Source organism: Lygodium microphyllum, chromosome 28 (assembly GCF_053477565.2).
Source record: "Lygodium microphyllum isolate KBCC chromosome 28, Lygodium_microphyllum_v1.1.10, whole genome shotgun sequence".
In the NCBI taxonomy this organism is placed as follows: domain Eukaryota; kingdom Viridiplantae; phylum Streptophyta; class Polypodiopsida; order Schizaeales; family Lygodiaceae; genus Lygodium; species Lygodium microphyllum.
Window position 1 is genome coordinate 28,862,683 of NC_141162.1, and position 27,078 is coordinate 28,889,760.

At 43.1% G+C, this 27,078-nt stretch overlaps 1 protein-coding gene across 1 annotated transcript in view; it reads left to right on the plus strand.

Moving 5' to 3' along the window:
* LOC148011284 (transducin family protein / WD-40 repeat family protein) overlaps nt 1-27,078 on the plus strand; it is a 191,806-nt gene that overhangs the window by 142,312 nt on the left and 22,416 nt on the right. The window contains exons 13-16 of the mRNA XM_087670532.1: nt 3,987-4,028; nt 6,992-7,062; nt 21,878-21,964; nt 22,069-22,234. Coding sequence (XP_087526658.1) covers nt 3,987-4,028; nt 6,992-7,062; nt 21,878-21,964; nt 22,069-22,234 — 366 coding nt within the window. The remainder of the gene's footprint in view (nt 1-3,986; nt 4,029-6,991; nt 7,063-21,877; nt 21,965-22,068; nt 22,235-27,078) is intronic.

A 27,078-nucleotide genomic window follows, 5' to 3' on the forward strand; every position in this document is an offset into this window, starting at 1 on the left:
ATGTATGCTACGGACTATGGATGAGGTGCCTATGGATAGATTGGTAAACCATTAAAAAATATAATTGTCCAATGTTTTCTATGGTTAAATTTGAATCTTTATATGTGAGTTGCAAGTTAACTTATCATTTTGCTCCACTTACGCAAATGTTGATGAGTTGAAGTTGAGCGTGCCACCCTAAAGAGAGTCAACAAAGTGTGAACTAAAGAGCAAGAGGCCATTTTCAAGGATCTCTACATGGAGCTCGAGGAGATTGATTGTTGAGTCTCACCCATCTGTCAGGGGCGTCAAGTTGTTGGTCAAGTTCTAAGCACTAGGATCTTTGAGCTAAAAATGCACTAGCTTGACTTAAACAGCCCCCCAAAACGTACTTAATTAATGAAGAAAACCTCTTATTTAAAAAAGAAAGGCGATCTTAGAGAGTTACTTTGTTCCACATGCAAAACCCTAATTTGGATGCCCCAAACATTCTATAAATAGGCATGTAGCCCACCACTCTCCCTTAATCTCGTTTTGGTGGGTTTCAGGAGCCATATCTTTGCTACCCATACTCCATTCGGGAAGGACATCACGGTCAGAGCTTCCCCTAGCCATTTGCTACCATTTGGCGCCTGATTCCAGCCTTTACCACTTGTCTAGAGCTATCACTTGGTATCGTGGAATCGTCGGCTACTACATGAATGTTGTGTTTGATGCCGTTTCAGCATTTGGTATTGCCGCCAGTAGTCCCGAGCTCTTGCCTTGATCTTCTCTCTCCTTAACCGACTGCATTTACAATTTCTGGCTAGCCTTGATCTTCTCTCATCTCCACAGGCTGTGTTTGCACCTAACAACTGTTGCCCAATTTTTCTCTGTCCTTGTGTACTTTGCGTTTTTAGTCTCTCTCTCTCTTGAATTGACGTCTATATCAGATCCAGTCTTCCTTGGCTGCGTTTGCAGGTGTTCGACATATGGAGCTTGCCTTTGGCTGCAATTCGGAATCCATTCAGAGTATGGCACACTCTACAACTCGTAACGTTTGCCTTGATCCTAGAGATAGAAGAGTTTGAGATTTCGTATTCACTGCATAGTGTGTTTGTTGCATGAGCACTGCATATTCATTATTCACTCAGTTTATTATTCATTGTGTTCATTGTCTCTAAGTTACCCTAACCTTAGTGCTAAACTATGTTATGTGTTTATGAGTCTCAGCTTTGTCGCATGATTGGTTTTGTGGTTTTGCTTATAGAGCATGTCTTCACATGGTATCAGAGCTATGTACTCTCTGAGAAAACTTGGCCTTTGATCGGAAAGCTCATTTGTGAAAGCAAGAACAACAAAAGGGTTTGATGACTTTGAACACATTTACAACTGATTCTGTATTTTTTGTTGGATTGGGGGATGCTTGTCAAGAAGAGACTCTTCAAAACAAGCTTTGGTTTGTGAGTAATGAGGAAGACGGGTACTTCTTTATGAACTCAAAACTAGGTAAGAAGCTAAAAGGAGAACTTGTGAGTATTCCTTCCCTTTTACTTAAAATGATTTTATTTCTCATGGTCAATATGGAGTAGGTGCATCTTTATCTACTACATTTAATGGACAAAAGGAACCAACTGTGTTTCCCACAACAATATCCATCACAAATCCGTTTGAGCTCCCACCCATCCCTTCCTCATCCTCTACTGCACCTTCCTTTCACTTCCATTAAGTGCACCACATTATCCACCACACACCACACCGAGGGGTTGTGCACATTTAGATGCAGCCGTTATAACCTCTACATACCTATTTTCGGGTGGTGTACTAGTGAGGGAGCCTTGATCTTCCACACACACTTTTAGGTTGTCCCTCTGGAAGTGCATCCAGTAATACTAGAGTGTGGATTCTTTGGTATTGTAGTTTGCCTCATGGAATTACCTAGTGGACGATCTGATCATAATGATTTACCACAGCCGATATCTGGGCTATCATGTCCCAGTGCCTCCACCTACACCTATAATATCATATGGAGCTATGTCCATATTCGGTAGGTCCATAGCAATCGGCACTCATTAAATATCAATAGTTTATTTGTGCCTATCCACCTTTACCCCCTCCTCCTTCTTATCTACCACTACCATCTTATCCTCCATCTTATCCCATCTATCCATTTTCACAGACACATCATGAATCTTGCTCCTCATCTGCCAAGCATGCTTTTAGTAACAATATTTGTTTCAATGGGTCAAACTACACCACTTGGTCAAATTTGATAACGCATGTCTTAGACTCTCAGAACCTATGGGATTTCGTGCAGACGTTGGAATCCCAACCTAATCTTGCACTTGTTCCATACGAGGTCGTCCACTCATGGAAGGCTCGTAATATCTCCTCTACTGTCAAGCTTATGCAAGGCTTATTGTATGAGTTTCACTCTTAGCTTCAGCATTTTGACTTAGCATCTAAGGGTTGGGCACACTTGACTGACCACTACATAGCTTGGGATAGGACCCGTTGCATCAATTTGGATCATGAGCTCCAAACTTCAAAATCACAGACAAGGATGAAAGTCAAGTTGGCTGAGTATTGGCATCTCCTTGCTGAGTTCTCAACCACTAGGGCTCCAAAGTCCTTTGACGATTAGGTTACCCTATTCCTTAACAAGCTGTCAAGAAAATATTTCCATTTTGTGTAGTAGGTGATTTTACAGCCTTAGATACCCACATTTTATGAGTTTGAGTCTCAGTTATTGCGTTACGCGTGGTCGTTCCATCAATTTCATAACATGTCCTCGATAGAGGGGGCTCTAGTTGTATCCTCTTAGCAAGGGCAAACAAAACTCAAATGAAAATCAAAAAACAAAACATGGCTAGTGAATTCCAAGGAAACACTCAATCTACACATAAAACCTGGATGGAAAATGTACCTAAAAAGAATAGGTATTGTCAACATTGTCACAAGGCTAGCCATTATGATGATGAGTGTCGATCCAAGGCAAGAGGCATAGAGTCAAAATCCAAGAATTAGGCCTTGTATCCTAGTTGGCTAACCCCCAACAACGAAAGTAGGGTTGTGGCAACTCTTAGTAGGGGCGATGGCGAGGCCAAATCCACACTGCCACCAGCCAGTCATCACAGGCGGCGAACCACTCAACTCTAGAGGGTTTGTTTGACTGGTCTACAGAGGCCCACATCATCTCCTTAGAGACATTGGATGTGTGTCTTGTTTACATTTGGAAGTTGCTTCCTGATGAGGTGCTTGTAGAGGTCCACTCGTCACAGCCGAACATGTCGGCACTCATTTGGCTTGTGGACTGTGGAGCTACCCATCACAGAACTCCTAGAGCGGACATTTTCATTTCTTGAGCTCCTGCAGCCAAGAGTGTCCACGTAGGTAAAAACTCCTCGGTCAAGATTCAAGTCTAGGGTCACTTTAGTTTTCTCACTGATTTGGGCAGAGATCTCGCTTCATTGGATGATGCCTATCATGTCGCCCAGCTTGGGTTAACTTCTTGTCCGTTCAACACCTTTGCCAAACGAAGCATTGCAATCTTCCAATCCAAAGGCATGGAATCTGATCGCCAAACATGCTTTAAGCTTTCACTAACACCTCTCTTCCACCCCAACCAACCCCACATGTCTTCTTCTCTTGTGCCCCCAAAAAGGAGGTCCAACCAAAACAATATAATCTTATACATGGGGTGTTTTACATCCACCCTGAGGAATGACCTGTTCCTTGATGCTCATGTTTTAAGTGCATCCATTCCATTGGTTTATAAGGTAGCTGCAGAATATCCTAGCAGCCCACAATTACAGTATTCTGGAATTGTACTCCCCATAGTATTGTTTTCACCTTACAAAGGGTCTTTCTATTGAAAAGGGATAAAGGATAATATTTACTCGTTTCGTAGCTCTTCAGGCTGTGACTTTTAAAGGTTATTCTCATTTGTATAGAAAAGAAGTTAAATCGACATCTTTTATTGTATGACACCTGCTAAGCTGACTTTTCAGTTTGACTTGTATGTGTAGGGAATGCGTATGTTCCCCAGCAACAACCGTCTTGGAGTGCAGGTATAAAGTCATGGCGATGTTCATTTGTTCCTAAATTCTCATTGAATTAGACGATCTTAGTCTCTGTTTCATGTCATTGCAACACACACACACACACACACACACACACACACACACACACACAGATAGGTACTCCTGAAAGTTATCCTAATGTAGCTTTTTTCTTTGCACGAGCACTTGTTTCCTAAATTTGTAAGGTTCTTAAGCAACTCCTCTCAAGTCTATGCTGTGCAAGGTATGTCATGTAAATGAATGTGATTAAATGACATTGTGTTGATAGGAAGGAATTTCTAATTAATCTATTTTGTTCTTGAAAGTCTTTTATTTTAAAAAGGGGAAATAAATGGTCTCTGCTTGTCTCCATGTGGACCCCTTCTCATCATGCATGCACTAGTGTCATCTATGCCTAGTCCGTCTCTATGAGTATTACCTTCACCCTCTTGCATACTCAACTCTGAAGTAGAACTCTAGCCGATAACACCAAAATTACCAAAACTATCAAAAGTAGTCTGGAAGTACCAAAAGTACCAGAATACCAAAACTACCACAATCATAAGGACTTTCATAACTAGTAGAACTACCACAACAACCAAAGCGACCAACACTTAGAGAATAAACAAGGCTACAAAACTGTAAAGACTAACAAAGCAGTTAGAAGAACCCAAATTATCAAAGCTAGCAGCATGGTCAAAACTACCAAAACTACAAGCAAAGCCAAAACCTTCCTCCATACCAAAATTGTCTACAGTACCAAACCCTCAGAAGGACCAAAATTATCTATGAACTAGTGCTAAAACACACCAAGCAATACCATGCTATGTACCAAGAAGTACCCTAATCCCTAAAAACACCACTAGTACAAGCCAATTTTTAGAACCACCAATGTGACATATAGGGGGGGAAAGACAATTAGGAGCTGTGAACATAGGTGTGCTATAGAATAGACCATAGCTGTGCTATAGAGTATACATAGGGGGGTTTGGGGGTGTGGCTAATAGCACATGTAAGGTATACATGTGATGAGGCCTGAGGGGTTTAGGCTAAGTAATGTACAGGCTGATGCCAGTCAAATGCATGTGAACCGGGACTAGAGCCTAGGAGTGGTTGATGTGGCAGACATGCACACACTTACTAAGTGTTATGGTATTAATTTACAAAAGTGTGGTCGTGCCAAGGTTGGGGGATGAATTAAGGAGCTCACACACATTCTCTCTCTTTCCTCACTTTTCTAAATTGCTGAAATCCCAATTTCTGATCAAACCAGTAATTAGTTTCCCTCAACCTATCCTTGGCATCATGGCACAAAATGAATGAGGATTAAAGAAAAATATTTAATGCCCACAATTGCTCCCAACAGAATAAACAATACCAGAAAAAACGAAATCTTAGCTGGGAAAGTGATGATGATGGAAAGTGATAGTGACTATATTAAATGCATTGATTGCAGCAATAAGTAGCAAGGTGGGCATCGAAAACAGCAGGGACTGGTGTAGAAGCTAACATGACTGTCCCAGCTACGTGTACCAACAGCATTTAACACTGTAACTGCATTGAATATGTGGGAACTGATGTGTGGCAAGCCGTGGAAGGGAAATAGCTACTGTACTTGCATTCATAACTGGAGAAATTTACTGCTGTCATTGCATAGCTGCCGTGAGTCACAACAGAAAAACAGCAAGTTGGAGCAGATCGGAGCATACATGCAGCCCAATACAGTCTCAAATAATTCATAAACAGAAATAGGGAATTCATTTGGTATTGGGGTGCAATGAATTGCATTATAGGCAATTTTTTGGAGTCAAATTCAGGGCATGTGAGCTTTGACAAAATGCTTATGTTCTTATTTGCAAGAAATCATGCAAGTGTTTATTTGTGCACTTTGTTTAGCTTGTGAATTCAGTTTTTTTTCTTTCTGAATCCCATTGTTTTTGGATGAAAGGGAAAAAATAAAGAAAACATTGCATGACAAACTGAGGGAACTGTTGAACCAACATCAATTAAAAAGAATCAGGAAATAGCTCATCCCAAGACCGAAATTGAAGAGGTTGAAGAAATTTGGGAGGACTATGTTGCTACCTGTGAGCAACGTGAATCATTAACTGCTTGGATAGCTAATATTGAAATGTAATTGTGAGTATTTATGTAGATGTTAGACACAATGAAATGAGAGTTTCCAATGTTAGTGGAAATAGCTAAAAAGGGTAAGGGTTAAGAAAGGAAGTTCCAAGACACAAGGCCCAAACATAGATGATAGACCCAAACATGCCTCGAACGTTGTGATACTCTCCGCAGGAGATGAGAGAGAATACAAGGCAGTTTGGAGATGAGGAGGAGGAGAGATGCTCTTGTCAGGACATGTGATCCCATCGCTTTTTTTTGCTTTTCCAAACCCTCATGATCTCCATCACTTTTTTGCTTTTCCAAACCCACATGATCTGGCATTATACCTCCTGACAGGCTATTCATTCAAGCTTCTACTATACTTCCCCTTGTTACATTTTTCTGGATACGGAAGTCCCTTACAGGGCTGCTTTGTATTTTGCCTTTTGCCTTGGGATACTTTGTTTTGAGGAGTGTTAATAGAAGTTTTCCTCTTCTCTGAAGAAAAAAGGGAGAGGGATGCATTTGTTAGAGTTTGTATAGACAGGGCAATAGGGACAGCAGGAGTAGAGAAAGGTTAGGGGGAAGATATAGATGCAGAGGAAGGGATGCAGGGGGGTGAAGGTAGGAGGACATGATGGAGGGTCTACTCAAAAAACCAAAAAAGGTCTCCTATCTTATGTGGGAAGGCCCAAAACATGGAAACATAAAGAACCTGTGATCATGTTTGGAAACTGTGATAGTTCAACACGATTCTGAACTTTGACAGATTCTTGTAGTGTATGAAATGGCTTTCCATGAGTTGATTGATGTCCAACACATCGGTTCTGACATATCTTTGGCATTGGTTGTTTTTTGTGCAGGCTTGTCGACATCTAGTGGTCCTTCATATACTACTGCCACCAAATCTTATAAGTTTCAGCATCTTCCAAAGGTGATATTGCCAGACCATTTTGTCTGTTAGTTTAATATAAATGCTTAAATGTGGCTTTTAGATGCTTCTGGAGTGGTCATCTTTGCTAAAGGATAATCAAAACAATATTACAAGTTTTCAGACTGTTTTAATCATTGCAGTTATGTATAAAAATTCTAGCTTAATATACTTGGTGGCAGGTATTGTGGATAGTGAATGTCTGAATGCTATATTCTATCAGGAAAGTAGGAAGATTGATATTTTTCGTTCTCATGACCCTTGTAAATGTAAAGTAAGAGTTGGATTGTGTTGCAGATTCTTTACGTGGTTGACTATCTTTGGTCTAATTTGAGCTAGTGCTAAATTCTGTGTGTGGTTGACTTATGTTTCTTTTAATTTCAGCTAGTTGCCTTGGACCTGATCTTGTTGAAGCAACCTTAGGCAATGGTGGGCTGGTTAGTAGACCATAAGTGGGTAGCCTGGTTAGTAATCCTTAGGACTAGGAACTAACCTAGCCTTCTGTTTTCTTGGAAAATAAAAAGCTAGGTCAGTTCTTCTACCCAAGAAAGAATTTTCTATTAATAACACCTCAAGAAAAACCCACCTTGACGCAGGCATACAAGCTATGAAACAAACCTCGTAAAGGACTACAAGCTACATCTGAAATGAAGTCTGCTCAGTAAACTGCCAGTCTAGCCAGCAGCTAGACCATTTGTGAATCGAAGTGGAATAAGGTGCTGGAGTTCCAAATATGAATAAAAACATCTCTTCTCCTGTAATACTTAGTATTTCTCCCATCTTTGTGGATAATCTCTTTGAAGATTCCAGAGAGAGTCCTTATAGTATAAATGTCTTGCATATCAATGGCATAACTGTGCTGCAGGGTCCAAATGAACCGGACATTCAGCTTCCGTCTGTGGGCATGCCCCTTAGTCCACTCTATGTGCAAGAAGTATGGTGTGGGAATCATGCTAAAGTACTGGCTTAGCACGAGAAAGGAGAGACTCCCCCTTGATAATCCTCATATCCACATGCTTGGTCTCTTCCATGGGCCAAGCTACTAGCCCTGGTTACAATCATGGTCCCAATTGTACTGCGGAGGCTTATCCAAAGGGCTGTCTTGCAAACCTCTTAGGCCAGGGTAATCCCACAGGCAATTTCTTGAGTCTCCTCTGCTCTCCACATCTCACACAAAGGCTGTTGCAGAGACTTCAATGGGATCCTGGTGACTAGGTATGGAGAGACCCATTTGCAGAGACACTACAGGATGTGCCCTTCTTTGGGTACATCACCTAGCTAGGGAGGAGGATACAGGTGAGCAGGATCAGAGTGGCGCCATTCTGCAGCTGGGCATTGGGTGGCCCAGGGTGTATCATAGCCTTTGCTGGTAGACTTTTGGAGGAGATTGGAGGCAATTTTAGACCAAGAAATATTTCACTCTTTCTTTGGTAGGAAACATGGCTTGGCTATGGTAGGAAACATGCCCCTTGCGTTGGATGTGGGGGACATGAGGAGACTCAAAGCAGTGCTCATGGGATTGCTCAAGGGCTCAGGATGTCTGGGGAAGAGCCCTTATGATGGTGTTTCACGACTCTCCATGGGAGATGGGAGAGAATGCAAGGTAATTGAGAGACTAGGAGGAAGAGAAGAGATGCTTTTCTCAGGACATTATTCACACACTTTCTTCCTTTTCCATATGCACATGGTTTGGCAGTATAGACATAGGCCTTCTGAGTGGTTATTCATATAGGCTTTGTGATAGGCTTTCCTTTAGGCTTTGTTACATATTCTTTGATATGGATTTTTTTTTCTTCTTTGGGAAAATGAAAATCCTTGTCCCCAACCTGACGGTGTAACCAAAGAAGTCCATGTTGCAAGGTTTGTCAAAGAATGGGTCTCTCCAAACCCACTCTCTTGGGTCTTACCAAAATCTCTGTAAGAGCCTCCTTTGGTAGGCACAATGTCTCAATCTCTCCCTTGTGCAACTAGCTAGGACCAGATCAATGTACTATCTCCTTTCCTAATGTGCCAGTTCTTTAATCCTCTAGGAGGGAGCAACTTGTGAGCTTTGGCTAATCTGAGTCCTCTCTCACAAGTTGACTGTCCTGCGCGCAATAAAGATAAATACTCTTTCTAGTGTTCGCTAGGACACCAAGTGGTATACTTCCTTTGGAAACTAGATTGATCCAGGCTTGAAAGGTTTTTGTATTTGGCCTCCACTTGGAAGGCAATCCCTCTATCATGGTCTCTATCATAGTTTTGGCAACCCTAAGGCCATGCATCTCTATGTTGACTCTTGTCTGCTGGTAAATCTTGAAAAGCAAACAACTCTCTCATTGTGGAAGCAAGCTGTGTGGAGAATCTCCCCCAAGAAAGACGAGTTGTATGTCCTTGGGTATGGCTTTGGACTCTGATCTCAAATGTTGCACAAAGGGAAGAGGTTGCCTCATCTACCTTCAAACTGTGGTTAGTGTTTTGCTAGTAAGGGCTAGATGATACAAATGTCCTGGCTCTAGGGATGGCAACTGCGACTTCGATCTTGAATCCCATTCCATGATGTCAGGCTCTAATTTCTTGGAATTTCGAGCATATCCTAGGACGCATGGTCCTCCAATGGCAAGTGTAATGGACACAAATCTCCATAGTAGTAGCTTCTTCCATGTCTCGTGCCTAGAAGAAGGCCCCTAACAATAAGCTTCACTAGTAAGGCTCTTCTTTGGGAATCTTGGTCAATGATCCCCAACCACTCTTGGATCTAGACTGAATGTTGACATCCCAAGCTACCTTTTCCCTACCTTGGACTCCCATTCCTCTCAACCAAGTGAAATCCTTGATGAGATGCTTCACCCGCCAATACATTACTTGGGGAAGTCCATTACTTGGAGAAGTCCCAACAAGAAGTGCTATATTGCATGGTTGCTGGACCAACCTGATTAGTGACCGTCACTCTCCTTGCTATAGGAACTCTTGTGGTGCTTCAATAAAGGAGTTTTGGAGCGATGCTCAAAAGAAGAGCTGCCAGCTATTGCTCTGATATGATGTCTGTTCCTGCCAATACATTACTTGGAGAAGGCCCAACAAGAAGTGCTATATGGCATGCTTGCTGGACCAACCTGATTAGCAATCATCACTCTCCTTGCTATAGGAACTCTTATGGTGCTCCAATAAAGGAGTTTTGGAGTGATGCTCAAAAGAAGAGGTGCCAGCTATTGCTCTGATATGATGTCTATTCCCATGTGACATTCGATATATCTTACTATGCTTCCTTATTGTGGAACCCAAGTGAAGTCCTCATATGGTCTGTAATCTAGCTATCTACTGTTCTACACCCAAAAAACATAGGATTAATACCAATTGTTGACAAGGTGTGGAGCTCTAGAAGTTCTCCATTGGTGCTGCAAAGGCCTTGATGTTGTCCTCATTCCCATCTAAGTAGATTATTTTGTTATGTGTGAACTGCACATCTGGAAGCCTATCAAGTGCTCTAATGGGCAATTTGATCCCTTGGACATCTGTCACATGTCTCCAAGTAGCAGCTCATGGTCTCTACTACAAATATAAATAGGAAAGGGGCAAGAAGACAACCCTGTCTCACTGAAATTTGAATGCTGTGCCTCTCCTTGAGCCTTGCTGACAATGACCTAGCTGTGTGCTAAGGAATATAGAGTTCTCTTCTTACCTACTGCTTTGGGCATCCCAATGTTGGCACATTGCCCTCCAAGAACTGCCGATCTACTTTGGCATATGCCTCCTCCATATGGGACAATAAATTCTAAGAGGTGAAAATGTTGTCTAGGATGTTGTATTCCTGAAGAAAACCTGTTTGAGTGGGGATAATGATATTCCAAAGAAGGTTATTATGTCCACTCTGTGATATTCAGCCTTCCTCTGCTGCCCTTGGGGCTGTGATAAAAACCGTTTCGACTATCTCCTAATTCCATGATCTCTTTGAAGGTATGGTAAGGTCTATACTAAAAAGAACCTAATAGATCAAAGAGAAAGTTTGTCAAATCCATTATCTTTTCAACACTTTCTTCAAGGCAAACACTGCAAGGGTCCATACAGTCTTCTCCTCTACGAGAGGGGCCATGGAGCATATGCACATGCTTGCAATGACAGCCCTCATGGTGCTCTGCTAAACTATCTCTCCATCTCTTCGTATCTTCAATGTTTTGTAGCGATCCGAGTAGGTCCATGTAGTAATCTATGCACATGGAGCATATGCACATGCTTGCAATGACAGCCCTCTTGGTGCTCTGCTAAACTGTCTCTCCATCTCTCCATCTCTTCAATGTTTTGTAGTGATCCGACTAGGGCCATATAGTAATCTATGCTACTCGTTCAACTCGTGAGAGCCTTTAGCTACCAATCCATCTGCTCTCTATATTCTTCATACTCCTGTTTCATTTAAAAAGCCCTTTTATGAATTTGCCTATTTCCTTGAGATAGGGGATGTGTTGGTGCTGGAGACAGGCAGCTTGAACTGATGTAGGGCATATAAGAAGGTTGTGAAAATGACATCCTCGATGAGGCTATCTGTGTGGATGACCTTCACAGAGAGCATAGTAGGGACAAACGAACAATGGGAACCCATCTAGAAAGCCATGCAGGGCAAACACAGACAGAGAGTAAAGAGACGCTGGAATTAGTTGTTGCTGATGTCAATAAGCAACGTCAAGATCTGGCATGATAATCTTTCTCACAAGAACACGATAGACATGGCACCCTTGTACATTCTCATATCCACAAGCTGGGTCTCTGTCTGTGACCAAAGCAACCATCCCCCACGCAACAATCAGTCTATAGTTTCATGAAACACCATCTTAAGGGCTCTCCTCTATGTGAGCCCTTGCGCAATCCCATATGCAGTGTCTCTTTGTCTCCTCATGCTCCCCACATCTAGTGCAAGGGATAAGGTCTTTAGAATAGCCAAGTAATGTACCAACTGCAAAACTCGTGTGCTAGTAACCAAAGAAAGAGCGAAAACGTGCTTGGTCTAAAACTGTCCTCTAATCTCCTCTATAAATCTACTAGGAAAGCTTATGATATATTTTGGGTAGTCCCATGCTAAGCTACGACTGGCACCACTTTGACTTGCTCATCTGTATCCTCCTTCCCAACCTAGTGGTATAGCCAAAGAAGGGCACACACGGCACATGCGAAGGCGTCTTTGCAAATGGATCTCTCCATGCCCCTTTCCTGAGATCCCACTTAAGTCTCTATAGCAGCCTCCTCCTATATGCCCAATGTCTCCATCCCTCTGTCATATAAGTTTGAGGGTTTGAGTCTAAGTACCAAGTCCTATCACAATGAACCACAACTCTAATCCTCTATTCAAAGCATCTTGTGAGCTCTAATTGATCCAAATCCTCTCTCCCAAGTCTATCATCAATCTCTACAAAGAAAGTAAACACACACTCTCTGCTAGTGATTGCGACTACTGGAAGGATCTTCCCTCTAGTAAAGAATCCATGTTGATCAGTCACTATGTCAGTCCTCCATTCAAGGGGCATCACATCCCTAATGCTATCCATCATGGCTCTAGCCCCCTTTGATACCTTGAAGTCTTTGTGTTTGTACATGAGCAGAGAGCTCAAGAAAGATGAAACACTCCCCCATTGTAGAAATTGCTTGGGAAGATAACCTCCCCCAAGATGGAAGGGTCCTCTCTCCAATCGTGTGGCCTGTCTCTATCTTGAGTAGGCGCTTGATGAGAAGTGGCTGCCTCAACTTCCTTCAATAGTAGATGGGTCAATCTATTGAAGTCCTATAGATACTGATCTTTATGCCCGTATAATAGATGCAGCAAATCTGGCCTCAAAACTATTCCCAAGCCCTATAGCTCGGATGTGCTGAAATATCCAATATATGGCAGGCTGCCATGGTCCTCCATGAGCAAGAACGATGGCCTCTAATCTCCTTAGTAGTAGCTTCTTCCATGGCTGGTCTCTTGGAAGAAGGCAAGGCACAATGAGATTTACCATCAACGCTCTACTCTAATTGTCTAGGTAAATAATCCCCAAATTTCCCCTAGATCTAGGCTAAATGATAGCATCCCAAGTTACCTCAGCTGTCATGAGGACATGTATTTTTAAAACCTCACTTTTAACATGTGGATTAATTTTTAATCACATGGTTAAGTAAATGTTACACATGTGAGGTGTAACTGGGGTTAGAGTAAATTTACGAGCTTGGGACCCAAACAAATCACGAGATGTTAAGGGAAAAGTTGCTATAAGTTATGCCGCACAAGTACTTGGTGGTAATTGTTGGCCTAGGTCATTCATTTGGCCATAAGTGTCAATTGGTGACACTAGAGAAGTGGCGTTTAATGATACCTAACGCCAATTTGATGGTCAGAGATGGCACAAAGAGAGTCGGGAATGGAAGTTGCGTAGCTAATTTAATTATTGACCACTCAGATAATTTTTTAGGGCACCGAAATAATTATTAGATTGATTTTCAGTATTTAAAGACTGAAAATTAATATTTAATTATGGCTAATGGTTGAAAAAACCATTTGGGAAGGTTGCCACTTGTCAAAAATGCCCATGTAAGATTGAAAAACGTCTTTTAAGGCCAATTTTTATTCCAAGTATCCTTGAGCAGTTATTGATCCTTAGACTGGCATTAATTAATTAATTACTATCTAGTCTCTAATGTCACCACTGACATTAGTGGCCAATAAATTGGTCGAGGCTCAAATCTAACACTGGGTACCACCTAGTACCTGTTAGACATAACTTATTGTAACTTTTGCCTTTGAAAATTAATATTTAATTATGGCTAATGGTTGAAAAAACCATTTGGGAAGGTTGCCACTTGTCAAAAATGCCCATGTAAGATTGAAAAACGTCTTTTAAGGCCAATTTTTATTCCAAGTATCCTTGAGCAGTTATTGATCCTTAGACTGGCATTAATTAATTAATTACTATCTAGTCTCTAATGTCACCACTGACATTAGTGGCCAATAAATTGGTCGAGGCTCAAATCTAACACTGGGTACCACCTAGTACCTGTTAGACATAACTTATTGTAACTTTTGCCTTTGACACCCATTCCATCCTTAGGGTCCTTGGCCTATTACCAAAAAATAACTACCATGTGCATTACATATGTTAAACAATCTTGCACATTTGATTAATATCTAAATCAAATGTTATTTGCAAGATTAGATCATCCCAAAATTTCACGTCCTCGTGACAGACTCTCTCAAGGATTTGTACAGAGATTATCCATACTTTTTGCAAGAGATGGGAGAGGTTGTTGGGTGGCTTTGAGAGGATGAGAGGAGATATGCCCTCTTGCGGACTTGGGAGTATGACACCTTTCTCACATAGCCCCTTAGAAGGTCTAGTTGTATAGCCCACCAAATTGGTTGCTGACACTACCATTGTATTTGTGAGGTACTTAGCTACTCTCTATAGGGTCCTTTGTACCATGTATGTTCACACAACCATTCTATTTATGTTGTACTTGGCTAATCTCTACAGGGTTTGTTGTACATTGTATTTAATCACAAGAGGGGGGATTGTCTCTGAGGTGTTATTACTAGAGCTTTTCTCTTTTATAGAAAATAAACAAGTTGTGTCAAGCGGAAGTCTTGATTGTAGCTGTTGCCATAAATCATGTCATGCATAACAACATTCGATGCACACATGCCAATCAACCACATAACTTCACTTTCATATGCCTATCACTTTGTTGTGATGTGCAGGTCAGCATTAGGATCAAATCTGATTGCAAATTGAGTTTCTGCTTCATTTTACTTGTGTGAAAATTCTTGGTTTTCCTGTGTGCTGTGTCTTGCTGATCTTGTATCTTCACCAGGGAAGAGAAGAATAGAGGAAAGGGCTGAGGCCACAGAAAGGACCTGAAAGAGGGATACTAGGGGTGCAGGTGTAGATGTTATGAGGCTGGTGGGCTGTGCGCAGAGTTTGAAGGGCTAATGGCAGGCTGGAATGCAAAGTGAGGCAGGCCACTGAGATTGGAAGGTTGCTGGCAGGCTGCAATGCAGTCTGGGATAATGTGCAAGCAGACCAAGTGGTTTGAAAGGAAAGGGAAAAGAGGGGAGGGCATGGTGCAGATGTTGGATTCTTGGAGAAGGCTGGGGAAAACTACATGCAGGCGGCAAAAAAGAGGGGAAGGTCAGGTGGGGAGGCATGTTGGGTTCACGGAGAAGGCTGGGGAAAACTACATTGTGAGAGGAGAGGATCGAAGCTCAGCTGAGAGTGCAGTAGACAGTATGGAGAGTGAAGCACGACACCCAATGCAATAGATTGAAAGAGTGTAATCTGAAAGTACAAAGTACAACCCTTAAACCTTAGGGTTGTAAGGGATGTTCACACCCGAACATGATAAGTGCCCGTAAATGTGTAACATAGGCACATACGAAAAAATGAGAATAAGTATGGGGGAAAAAGCCTCTCGTACTGAGAGTAAAAAGTGCCCCAGTGTCTTATTGATCACCGACACTCCTCTATGAGCGTAAGCGTGAGTGAAACCCAACAAACCCCACTAGAGTGAAGAGTGATCAAAAGTACAAGGATCATCTGCCACCAAAGGATATCAAATTTAAAGCATTGTGAAATGCTTCAAATTTGTCACGAGGAAGAGCTTTGGTGAAGATGTTTGCCACATTACTGGTTGTAGGACAATAGGCAAGGTTGATATCATTTGCATGTAGCCTCTCTTTGACAAAGTGATAATGTATCTCAATGTGTTTCGTACGGGCATGAAACACTAGGTTCCGTGCCACTACAATGGCACTTTGACTGTTAGTGAACAAAGGAGTAGGCTCTGTAACAGATGCATCTGGATCAGCTAGCAAGCATCTAATCCATACACATTCAATTGTGGTAGTGAAAGCTACCTTGTATTCAACTTCACATGACGATGTGGCAACAGTGGATTGTTTCTTGCTAAGCAAAGATATGTAAGATGAGCCAAGAAAGAAACAATTGCCACAAGTTGAGTGACGTGAATCATAATCACTAGCCCAATAAGAATCAATGTAGGCATGTAAATGTAGTGGTCCCCCCTTGGCATAAAACAATCCAAGGGATCTAGTATCTTGCAAGTTACGAAGGACATGCTTTGTCAATGTGACATGCATGGCTGATGCATATATCTGCACAGGGCTGAAACTGCAACTCTATGTCCAGCCTAGTGTTGCATAGGTAAATAAGGCATCCAACTGCTGGAGCATATGTGTGTATATCAAACAAATCATTGTCATCATGTAATGATAGCTTTAGTCCGGGTTTACAAACTGGCTTGCAATCCTGTAAGCCAAACCTCTCAAGGAGTTTACCAATGTATCTTGAGTGTGATGAACCAATACCTATAGCATCATGTTTGAACTGAATGCCCAAGTAATAATGCAAAGATCCCAAGTTTGACATGTCAAAAGTTTGCTGCAAATTTTGTTTAAATGTTGAAATCTGATCAGCATGTGTCCCTGTAACCAAAAGGTCATCAACATATAGACAAATGATCACCATGGATTCCCCCTCTTTACATACGTAAAGGGTAGACTTAGATGAGCTGTTTATAAACCCTTGGCTGAGTAAAAAGGCATCAATCTTTGCGTACCAAGCTCTAGGAGCTTGTTTCAAGCCATATAAAGCCTTTTTCAGCTTGCAAACCAAGTGTTCGGATCCCTCAACTGCAAAACTAGTGGACTGCTGTACATATACTTCTTCATGAAGTTTCCCATGTAAAAATGCAGTTTTAATATCTAACTGATGCACAATCCATCCATAATGGGCAGCCAAAGCAACCATAGACCTGATGGTAGTTATTTGGGAGGTAGGAGTAAATGTCTCCTCATAGTCAATGCCTTTCTTCTACGCATAGCCCTTAGCTACAAGTCTTGCCTTATATTTGTCAATGGATCCATCTGCATTCCTTTTCAGCTTGTAGACCCATTTTGTTCCAATGGCTTTCTTCCCAATGGGCAAAGACACTAAATCCCATGTTTGATTCTTAATGATAGAATCAAATTCAGTTTGCATTGCTACCATCCAATGTACATTATGTTGTGCATCCTCAAAACATTCAGGCTTGTCATCATCAACTGTACTTGCTACCATAACAAACTCCATGGTATGTGCAATATCATGCATACGAGCTTGCCTTCTAGTACGACCAGCCATGGGCGCATCCAAATGACTATCTTTCATAGTCTGTAAATACCATCTAGGCATTTGTATTTCCTCCTGACTGTGCATAAACTCTTGCTGAATTTCAGATTCAACACTTTATTGAATATTCAGATTAGCCAATGGCTGATTTTCTGCATTTTCCAATGGAGCAGTTGGCAGAACATTAAGTTCACTTGGTGAAACTCCGGCTGAATCACCAAATGAAATGGGCAGCAGCCCTTCAAATACATCATAAGCAGCCTGATGTGTCAAAACCAGTAACGGATAATTCTAAATTTTCATCAAAGAGTATATCCCTACTGACAAATACCTTTTTAGAGACAGGATCATAGAGTTTGTAGCCTTTACTCTCACTACTATATCCCAAAAAAATGCATATGCAAGATACCCAAAGGTATGAAAGTGCCCAAGAGAAGGTTTTCGGGTTGATCCAAGCATCAAAAGGCTAACATTCTTTAATGCTTTGGTGGGGCATCTATTCAAAACATGGCAAGCACACATAACGGCTTCCATCCAAAAACTGTGTGGCAAGCTCTTTGCTTTTAGTATTCATCTAGCCATCTCCATGAGTGACCAATTCTTCCTCTCTGCAACCCCATTCTGCTGTGGAGTATAAGCAGTAGTGAACTGATGAACAATGCCCTTTTAGTTCGGAAAAGAATTCAGCATAGAGAACATATATTCCCTCCCTTGGTCTGAACGAAGAGTCTTTATTTTACAGCTAGATTGGTTCTTAACAAGTGCTACAAAAGCCAAAAATGCATGATACACTTTTGACTTTTTCACTAAAGAATAGATCCAACAAAAGCGAGTAAAGCCATCAATAAAAGTCACAAAATAGTAACATCCACCCAATGACTTTGTCTATATAGGGCCACATACATCTGAGTGCACTAACTGTAACCTGACTGTGGCTCTAAAAGTAGCATCACGGGGAAATGAAAAGTGTTGTATTTTTTTTCAAAATACATCCTTTGCATAAGTGCTCAGAAGGTCTCTTCAAAAGAGATAATCCATCTAGCATCTGTGTACACTGTAAGAGCATCAAGCTACCATAGTTCACATGCCCCATGCGAGCATGCCATAACTTAGCTTGTAACATAGCAGGAGTAAGAGTGGATGCTACGTATGCTGACTGATCAATTGAAAGAGTAAGAGTGCTACGTATGCTGACTGATCAATTGAAAAAGCATCCAACTCATATAACCCTTGACATAAAGTGCCAGTCAAGACCAAAGTCATATGTTCCTTATCTCTCACCATGTATCTGTTAGCATCAAAGGTGACTTGTAATCCACAAGGTGACAATGAAGAAATAGAGAACAAATTCTTTACTTGACTGCCCTTGCCCTTGTGTCGTGCCATAAAAGCCTGCTCAGAGGCTATGACATCCACACCATTGTTTCTTCTTGTTTGCTTCTCCTCTAGAAGCAAACTGACTAATTGAAGAAAAGTAATCAGTTGTGGGGAAATCCTCATGGTGAGATTTAGGACCATATGAAGGAGGTAACGAGTTCAATGTAGTAGATATCAACTGTGCATCTGAGTAGTACTCATCGACATTCATAAGCTGCTCACGCAAGTCCTGAATTTTGTTCAAGTAATCCTACATAGAATCACCCTCATCCGTCTTCAGTGTCTCAAGCTATTTCTTTAAGAAAGAGATGCGGGTCTCATTCTTACCAGCAAACATTTGCTCTAAAATTAGCCAGGCTTCTCATGAAGAAGCTGTAGAATGAATGTGAGGGATGATAGACCACTGAACTGCCAATGCAATCAGCGACAAAGCATGTGCATCCCGTGTATCCCATGCTTTTTGCGCTGCTGATCTTTGGGGAAGTGGCTAAAGTGGAGCAAGCTGAATAGGCTGAGGTGCCCGTCGTCCACGTCCTCTTGGAGGAGTAGTAGGAGCCACAACTCTGGGCCTAACTTTTTCTCCACTTACATAGTCCCAAAATTTTTTCGCAATCAGCACATTCTTCATCATGAAGGACCAAAGTGAGTAGTTGTTACCATCCAATTTGTCCTCCTTGGATACATAGGTTAATACATCACCTCCCTGATTTGCCATGATAATCAATGCCAAAAGAAACAAAAGAGCAATATTCAAGCTGGACCAGCCTAGAAATCTCAAAATTTCCAAAAATTACAGCAAATAGATTGCTGCAATTAGCAAATGTAGGTACACTCTATCAAAACTGTCTGTAATGCATGCAGTCGAAGGTGCATTTAATGCTCAGCAACATTGTAGAAGCAAAAACCCCAAAATTTCTTGCCCCAAAATTGTTAAAACAGTCTATTTCAAATTGAGACTATAGTACATTTGCCAATCTCTGAATTTACCACAAAAGCCCCAAAGTTTCTCAAAATCTCTGCTTGAAATGTGTCCCAGACACTTGCAAATGCAGAGATATGCTGCCCAGGCACAATCCTTTCCTGCAAATAAGATTTGAAATAAAAATTTGATTAAAAAAGTGCTTGTACCCTGAATTTGACAGTCGGGAGCTGTCATAGCCGTACTCGTGGTAGGCGAGGCTGGTCTGCAGGCGTGACGAGCTGCTTCGGCTCTGTGCAGATCAAGGGCAGCGCTCAGTGGGCATCACTATAGAAGGGGTGGTGCAGACCAGGGTGGGAATGGTACAGACCAGGTAGCGGGCTGCACAGACAAGCAGTGCCAGTGGGTGCAGGGGGCGGCTTCCTAGTTGCAGGGGGTGCTGAGGGCACGGGCATTGGCATTGGAGCAGCACAGCGCCACAGGGGCACGGCGGTGCACTGCAGGTACGGTCCAGGTGGGCAGGCACCAGGAAGAGCACCACAAGGCGGCACTCCGCAAGGGTTGAGGGCGGAGCAGGTCAAGCTGCAAGCCTCTGGAAAGATAGCTCGTGGGCACTCCTGAAGGTTGAGACCAGAGCAGAGCTGAACTCAGCTGAACTCAGCTCTGATACCAAATGTGAGAGGAGGAAAGGATCGAAGCTTAGCTGAGAGTGCAGTAGACAGTGTGGAGAATGAAGCATGACACCCAATGCAATAGACTAAAAGAGTGTAATCTGAAAGTACAAAGTACAACCCTTAAACCTTAGGGTTGTAAGGGGTGTTCACAACCGAACATGATAAGTTCCCGTAAATGTGTAACATAGGCACTTACGAAAAGAGAATAAGTCTAGGGGAAAAAACCTCTCGTACCAAGAGTAAAAAGCGCCCTAGTGTCCTACTAATCACCGACATTCCTCTGTGAGCGTGTGGGGCTCTTATTTGGTGGGTATCCGGACCTCTGAACATAAATTTGAGAAATTAATTGCTCTAGGGTATACGCAAGAGCTAGCGATGTGGGTCTCTCAATCATCAAAGGGTCTAAGACTCTTTTGGGCATTAGAGACACTGATGCCTCAACAATCCATTGGAGATCAGTTGCCTCAAGTCCAGTAGGCCTGGGGAGCATCTATCTCAGTCTATAGGGAGCTACACGTATAAGTGGATGGGGGGACTGCTACTATTCTACTTAAGCAACATGTATATGATCTCTAATCACTCTATATACAGTGGAAGAGTGGGTGCTTTTGAGTCTGGCTATGGCAGTGAACCATGCACAACCATGAATAGACTGTATAATCTGGCACAAGGAGCTTGGAAGGGGATCTTGCGTCGCGCATGCTATAAGGTAACATTTATCAGGCTGTCTTACTTCCCCTCCCTCATTCAGTACTCTACAAAGAAGTACAGTGACCATCGAGAGGTTAAAATTTCACTTCAGCATTGACCAAAGAATGCAGAAGCTTCATCCATGCTTAGTCTGATGCATTGCCATAATTGGGAGGCTCCATGAGTAACTGTGTTCCCTTTCTTCAACGGGGAACATTGGGCAATTGTTTGAGGAATGGCATCAATGTATGCACTAGCAATAGACCCTAACTGACGGTTATTGGGAGAGGGTGCTCTGAGACCTTGCCAGCTAAGCACTTGTCCCTTTGGATGATGTACCAAATGTGCTACCAATCTCAGACAGATGAGGTGTAAAGTATCCATCGATGCCTCGGAAGAGGATGGCGATGCATACCATCTCTGAGCAAGGAATATTCCTTGCCCTTAATCCATCCAATAGGCCATTGAATACGGAAAGTTGAGCAGATTGGTGGCTAATGCCACCACCAATTTCTCAGGGATGTCGTTAGCCTGAGCTGATGGGCGAGAGACGATACCTTTAGAGATGGCAGAGTCCCTTGGTTAAGGTGGAGGACCAGCTGCTGTCTTGTAGTCTCACTTACTCCTTCATTCACTTGGTGATTTTCATTCCAAGAGAATGATGCTGCTGCTTTACATTTCCATCCTCCAATTGTGTACATAATTCTCCCCCTCTGTGTCATCATGAACAGTACACCAAGCTAATTGAGGTTCAAATCTTCTTTTATCGAGTCATAATCCAAATCCAAATCTGATGTCTGTTGCTTTGTTCTCTCGATGGAATGATTTTACAAATGATGAAATACTGGGAGGGAGATGGCTTGCATATGCAAAATTTTATTTGTTCTGGCTTGCAAGTTTTTTTATGAAAATGTACTGTTAGAAGGCAGTATAATGGAAAATGCTTATTTCTGCAGATGAAAATGGACTGTTTAGAAGGCAGTGGATTATGTCAAATATTGAATCTGAACTATTGAGATGGTCCTATGCAGAAAAACATGCTGTTGTTTGATGCTGCACAGTATGATGGGATTTTGAGAAAGCTGGATCTATTTAACTCATCTTTGGCAATTGAAGAGGTAAGGTTTTGTCTACTTTAGTGTTGGGATTTGGGAACTTGGAACTTGATAGATGTTGAAACTGTATTTGCATAGGAAAAGGTGACTGTTCTATTGGCCTGTAGGGTAAGAGAGATCTGGCTCTTGATGAAGCTGAACTATCAACAATAAAAGCAATGATGCCCATACTAAAGGATATCTCACACCATGATTCTACTACGATATCAGATTCAGACGTTATGCCCTTAACGAAACTGCTTCTTTCATGGCCAGCAGCCTTGCTATTTCCAGGTCAACTTCTGACTTGACAAGTTGTTGGTAATATATTGCAGTGCTCATCCCTTGTAGAACAATCAATCTACAAACTTAACCCCTAGGAGAGTTTGGTATCTTCAGTGGCAATGAACTTCAAAATTTTGAACATGTCCAATTATCTTTGCTTCTTTTATTGATGTTGGGGTGACATGTATAGTTTAGCCACAAACTTTCAAGACTTGTCAACCTTGATTTTGATGAAGCACAATCAATGTTGCCATCAATTGAGCTGTATTCAATGGTAATCAAAAACTGTACTACCATGAGCTAAATCAGAAATGACAGTATATTTGTCAAAGTTTGGTCACATTTCTAAGACAAATCCTTGTCCAACATGTATTCCTACATAAAGTGTCTGCTTATTGGCATCAGGTTATAAGTAATGCCCGCTCAGGAGAGAGAGAGAGAGAGAGAGTTTGCTCTCGCGGAAAAGGTGAAATCGAGGCAGCAGGTGCCTCGTTCCTGACTTCCTTCTTTGAGGATACATGAAGATAGCCACGTGGAATGTGCGAGGCATTTGCTCTCGCCATAAGCAACATGCCATGTGGACCGTCTTGCACGAGAACCAGTGGGATGTATTGTGTGCAGTTGAGCACAAAAGTCACGGTGAAGCAAGAAAAGTGATGGATTGTCATGGATTCCGTCTGTTTTATGCAGGGACCCATGCTACGCACTATTCGGGCGTGCTGATGATTGTCCATGAGAAATATCAGCCTGTCCTTGTTAAAAATGATGTGCAGGGCCGCTTTCTGGTGATCGAAGTCTTATTTGAAGGAGAGATTTTATGGCTGTTGGGCCTCTATGCTCCGAATGATCCCGCATCCCGACGGGATCTTTGGTCCACTTTGCAGGGCTCCATGTCACTCGGCCGAAGGGGGTTCTTGATGGGAGATTTCAATATGTGTGTTGACTCTTCTCAGTCCACTTCAGGGCATTCGGTAATGGATACGCCGGAAAGCCGGGTGTGGAGTTCCTTTGCTTTGCACGTGCTCAAGCAAGATCTTTGGTCGTGGCTTCACCCTTCTTTTTCAGGGTTTACTTTTCATTCCGCACAATATGCAACTACCTGGTCGCGACTGGATAGAATGTATATCATGCAGGGCGATGATTTTCTTCCTGAGATGCTAGAAATGAAGGTCTTGCGGCAATATGCGTTGTCGGATCATTTCCCCCTCCAGCTTGAGATGCGGGCACACTCTATTGCACCTTTTGTGCAATTCTTGGATAGGCTCTCTTTACGTTTCAACTCCTCTTATTTGAAGCATTCAATTTTCCAAGGCTATATGCAGCAACTGATTGAGAGGTTCTTATTGGACTTCGCCTCTGAGGGCTGGCCTTCATTTGCACGGCTGCTCTCTAATGTGCAGCGGGTTGCTCGCCAGTATGAGATCCATCATGCCTCGCTTTGCTGCCGACGTCGACATGCAGCAGAAGACTTACTAGCTTTGGTCCGTTCCTTGCTCCTGGATTCCCCTGATGATGATTTTCTGCTGTCTCTGGAGAGGCGGTTGGCCCATCTTATTCAAGTATTTCAGTTAAAATCTTATCAACAGGCCAAGTTGCACAACTTGACGGACACAATGCAAGATAGCGCCTGCTAGTCTCATAAGTTCTTTCGCGCCTTGCATGCGTCTCCGGCTCGCGAAAATATGACCAGACTCCAGGATTCGGAAGGTCGCATGGTCACGGATCCGCAGACCATTGTCACTATGTGCAGAAACTATTTTATGGAACTTCTTGGTTCCTCTTCCTCGCCTTCTAGCCAGGTTATGCATGCCCGCTCGGCCTTCTATCATCTGGTCCGCCAGCAGGTTCCGGTCGATATGCAAGCCGCTTTGGAGATGGATATTTGCGAGGAAGAGGTTATGGACGTTTTGTTGCACCTGCCGAATGATAAAAGTCCTGGCTGGGATGGCCTCACGAATGAATTCTTTCAGACCTCGGCCACGCAGTTGGTGAAGCCATTGGTGGCCATGTTTCAGCAGGTGTGGGAAACGGGGGTCATGCCCTCCTCATGGAAAGAAGGCCTTATCAAACTAATTCCAAAGGTCCCTTCGCCGTCAAAGTTGCAACACTGGAGACCAATCTCTTTGATGGGCTCCATGTATAAAATCTACTCCAAAGTGCTGGCGAATCGGCTCCACAAGCACCTTCCAGCTATTGTGCATCCTCTCCAATATGGTTTCATTAAGGGCCGCAACATTCTGCATAATATCCTAAATGTGCAAATGGCTATTGACTATGCGCGGCACTCCGGTCAGGAAGTGGTATTGATCCAATTGGACTTGGAAAAGGCGTTTGATTATGTGGACTGGTCTTTCATTGCAGACCTCATGTCGGCTATGGGCTTTGGTACCCGAATGTCCCGACTGATCTACACCATTAGTGCTGAGGCTTCCTCCAGAGTTATGCTTAATGGTGGAGTTACAGAGCCATTTGTCCTTGCACGCTCGGTCAGACAGGGTTGTCCTTTGAGCCCTCTCTTCTTTGCCCTGGCAACTCACCCGGTCCTTTCAATGTTATCCTCCATGGCAGCCTCTGCTCAGCTGGCCGGGCTGTCTCTTCCGTTGGGTCAGCACTTCGTTAGCCAATCTTTGGCTGATGACACCTTTATGATTTTGCAGGCGGACAGGGACAACATTCGAAGGGCATTAGATGTTTGGACACTCTTTGGTCAGGCCTCTGGGCTTCGCATCAATGCCCTTAAGTCAGCCATTCTCAGTTGTACGGAGCCTGATTTGCAGTCCTTAGGCTGGCAAGGCCAGGTGGTTTCCCGTGGCTCCATTGTCAGGCATCTTGGATACCCATTGGGGGTGGATGTTCGGCCAAAAGCCCTGCTGGAGTGGATTTCACAAAAATTGGCGGCGAAGTTTATGTATTGGAAGTCGCAAGCGTGGCCATTCCATGTCCGTCTCAAAGTGGCCCAGACAATCATGCTTCCAATGCTAACGTATTTTCTGCCTTTGTTGCCATGGACGCCTACTACTTTGAAGGCCCTCAGTCATCCCATCCGTTTCATGCTATGGAAGAAGGATTCACTGCAGGCCGGCATTTCGTGGATTTCATGGTCATACGCATGTACCCCTAAGCGCATGGGTGGAGGTGCTATTTTGGATGCTCACACTCATATGTTAGCTCTCCGTTGGTCCCTTTTTCGTGCCATGTGTGTGGATCATCACCCATGGACCATCATAGCCCGTTATTTTCTTGAGGACAGCGGCCTCCGCCATGGCAACACACGGCTTCGGGCCTCCTGGTGGCATGTCCTTAATGCTGACTCTCGTGTTTCCAGTCCCTCTTCCTCTTTGTTACTGCACTTGGTCGGCTCTTGGAAAGTGGTGCTCCAAAAGGCCCGTTGGCACCCAGTAGGGGACCGCTTACAGACTAACTCCTTTCAGCTGGAATTGTTGGCAGTATCGAGACTCCTTTCATGGGAAGATAAACACCAACTCAGACCAAGATTTAATCGTATAGCCCGTTTAGGTGTGACGTCGGTTGCGGATGCTACCCTTGCCACTCGCAATGTCCTCGTACCATTTCGGACTGCTCGGCGACTCTTTAAGATCCCGCGTGGATACCGTGATTTATGGGAGCAGCTTTCGTCGATGCTTCAGGGTCGGCAACCCTTTCCTGCCTTGACTGTGGATCGCCCTTGGCAGGATTGGGACCTTGCAGGCCGCCTGAGTCTGGAAAAAGCCTCTACTAATCAGGTGTATCATCTTCTTGTTCAAGATCACCAATGGCTGGGCGAGAAATCTAACACTGTTTGGGGACTGCGGAAATCGCTGTCATGGTGGCAGAAAACGCTGATGGAGGGCTGGCTAAATAAGACACCTTTCAAATGCAAGGTTTTTCCTTGGTGGGTGATGATTGGTGGTCTTCCTCTGGCCTCGGCCCTTGCCAAGCGTCGCATCTCGAATGGCAATTGTTTCTTCTGTACCACACCGGCGGAATCGGCCCGACATCGTTTTCTCTCCTGCCCGCTCGCCAAGAATATCTGGTCACTCTTGTCGCACATTTGGCGCGCGGTGGTGGGATCCTTGCTAACTCCTTTCGACTGGGTTTTTGTGCGCCCGAAGTATCCCGCACCGCCACAGTTGCATGAGAAGATCTTATTTCACTTTTTCAGATATTGGGGATGCTGGCACATTTGGACCACGCGCAATGCTTTTCTCTTTGATTCGGCCTCTAATGTACCCCGACATATTGCCAGGCTTAAAGGGCTCTTGCATTGGCAGCTAGATATTATCCGACACTCCGACTTGCTCCCTCGGGAGGATTTGCATCCGTGGCATATGGCAATTGCCTCTGGGTCGTTGCCATGATTGGTGTAACCTTTTCAGTGCATTACTACGGGGCTTCCCCACACATTGGCCTAGGGCCCTCGTGTATCTTGTAATCAGAAAAAAAAGAGAGAGAGAGAAAGCGAAAACCTCTTCACATGATGGCTTTGGGTCATCATGTATCTTGTAATCCAGTAATCTTGTATTTTTTTCGTAATTAATATAATTACCTTTTACGAAAAGAAAAATAAAAAAAAGAGAGAGACACGTTGGCCTACGGCCCTCGTGTCTCTTGTAATCAGAAAAAAGAGAGAGAGAAAGAAAGAGAGAACCTCTTCACATGATGGCTTTGTGTCATCATGTATCTTGTAATCAAGTAATCTTGTATTTTTTTCGTAATTAATACAATTACCTTTTACGAAAAAAAAAAAGAGAGAGAGAGAGAGAGAGAGAAGATCTATTAACGTCTCTCTAAAAGGCTAAAATGGCCTATGAGACCATAACCAATACAACTGGTATCATTACTTCTCATCAGAG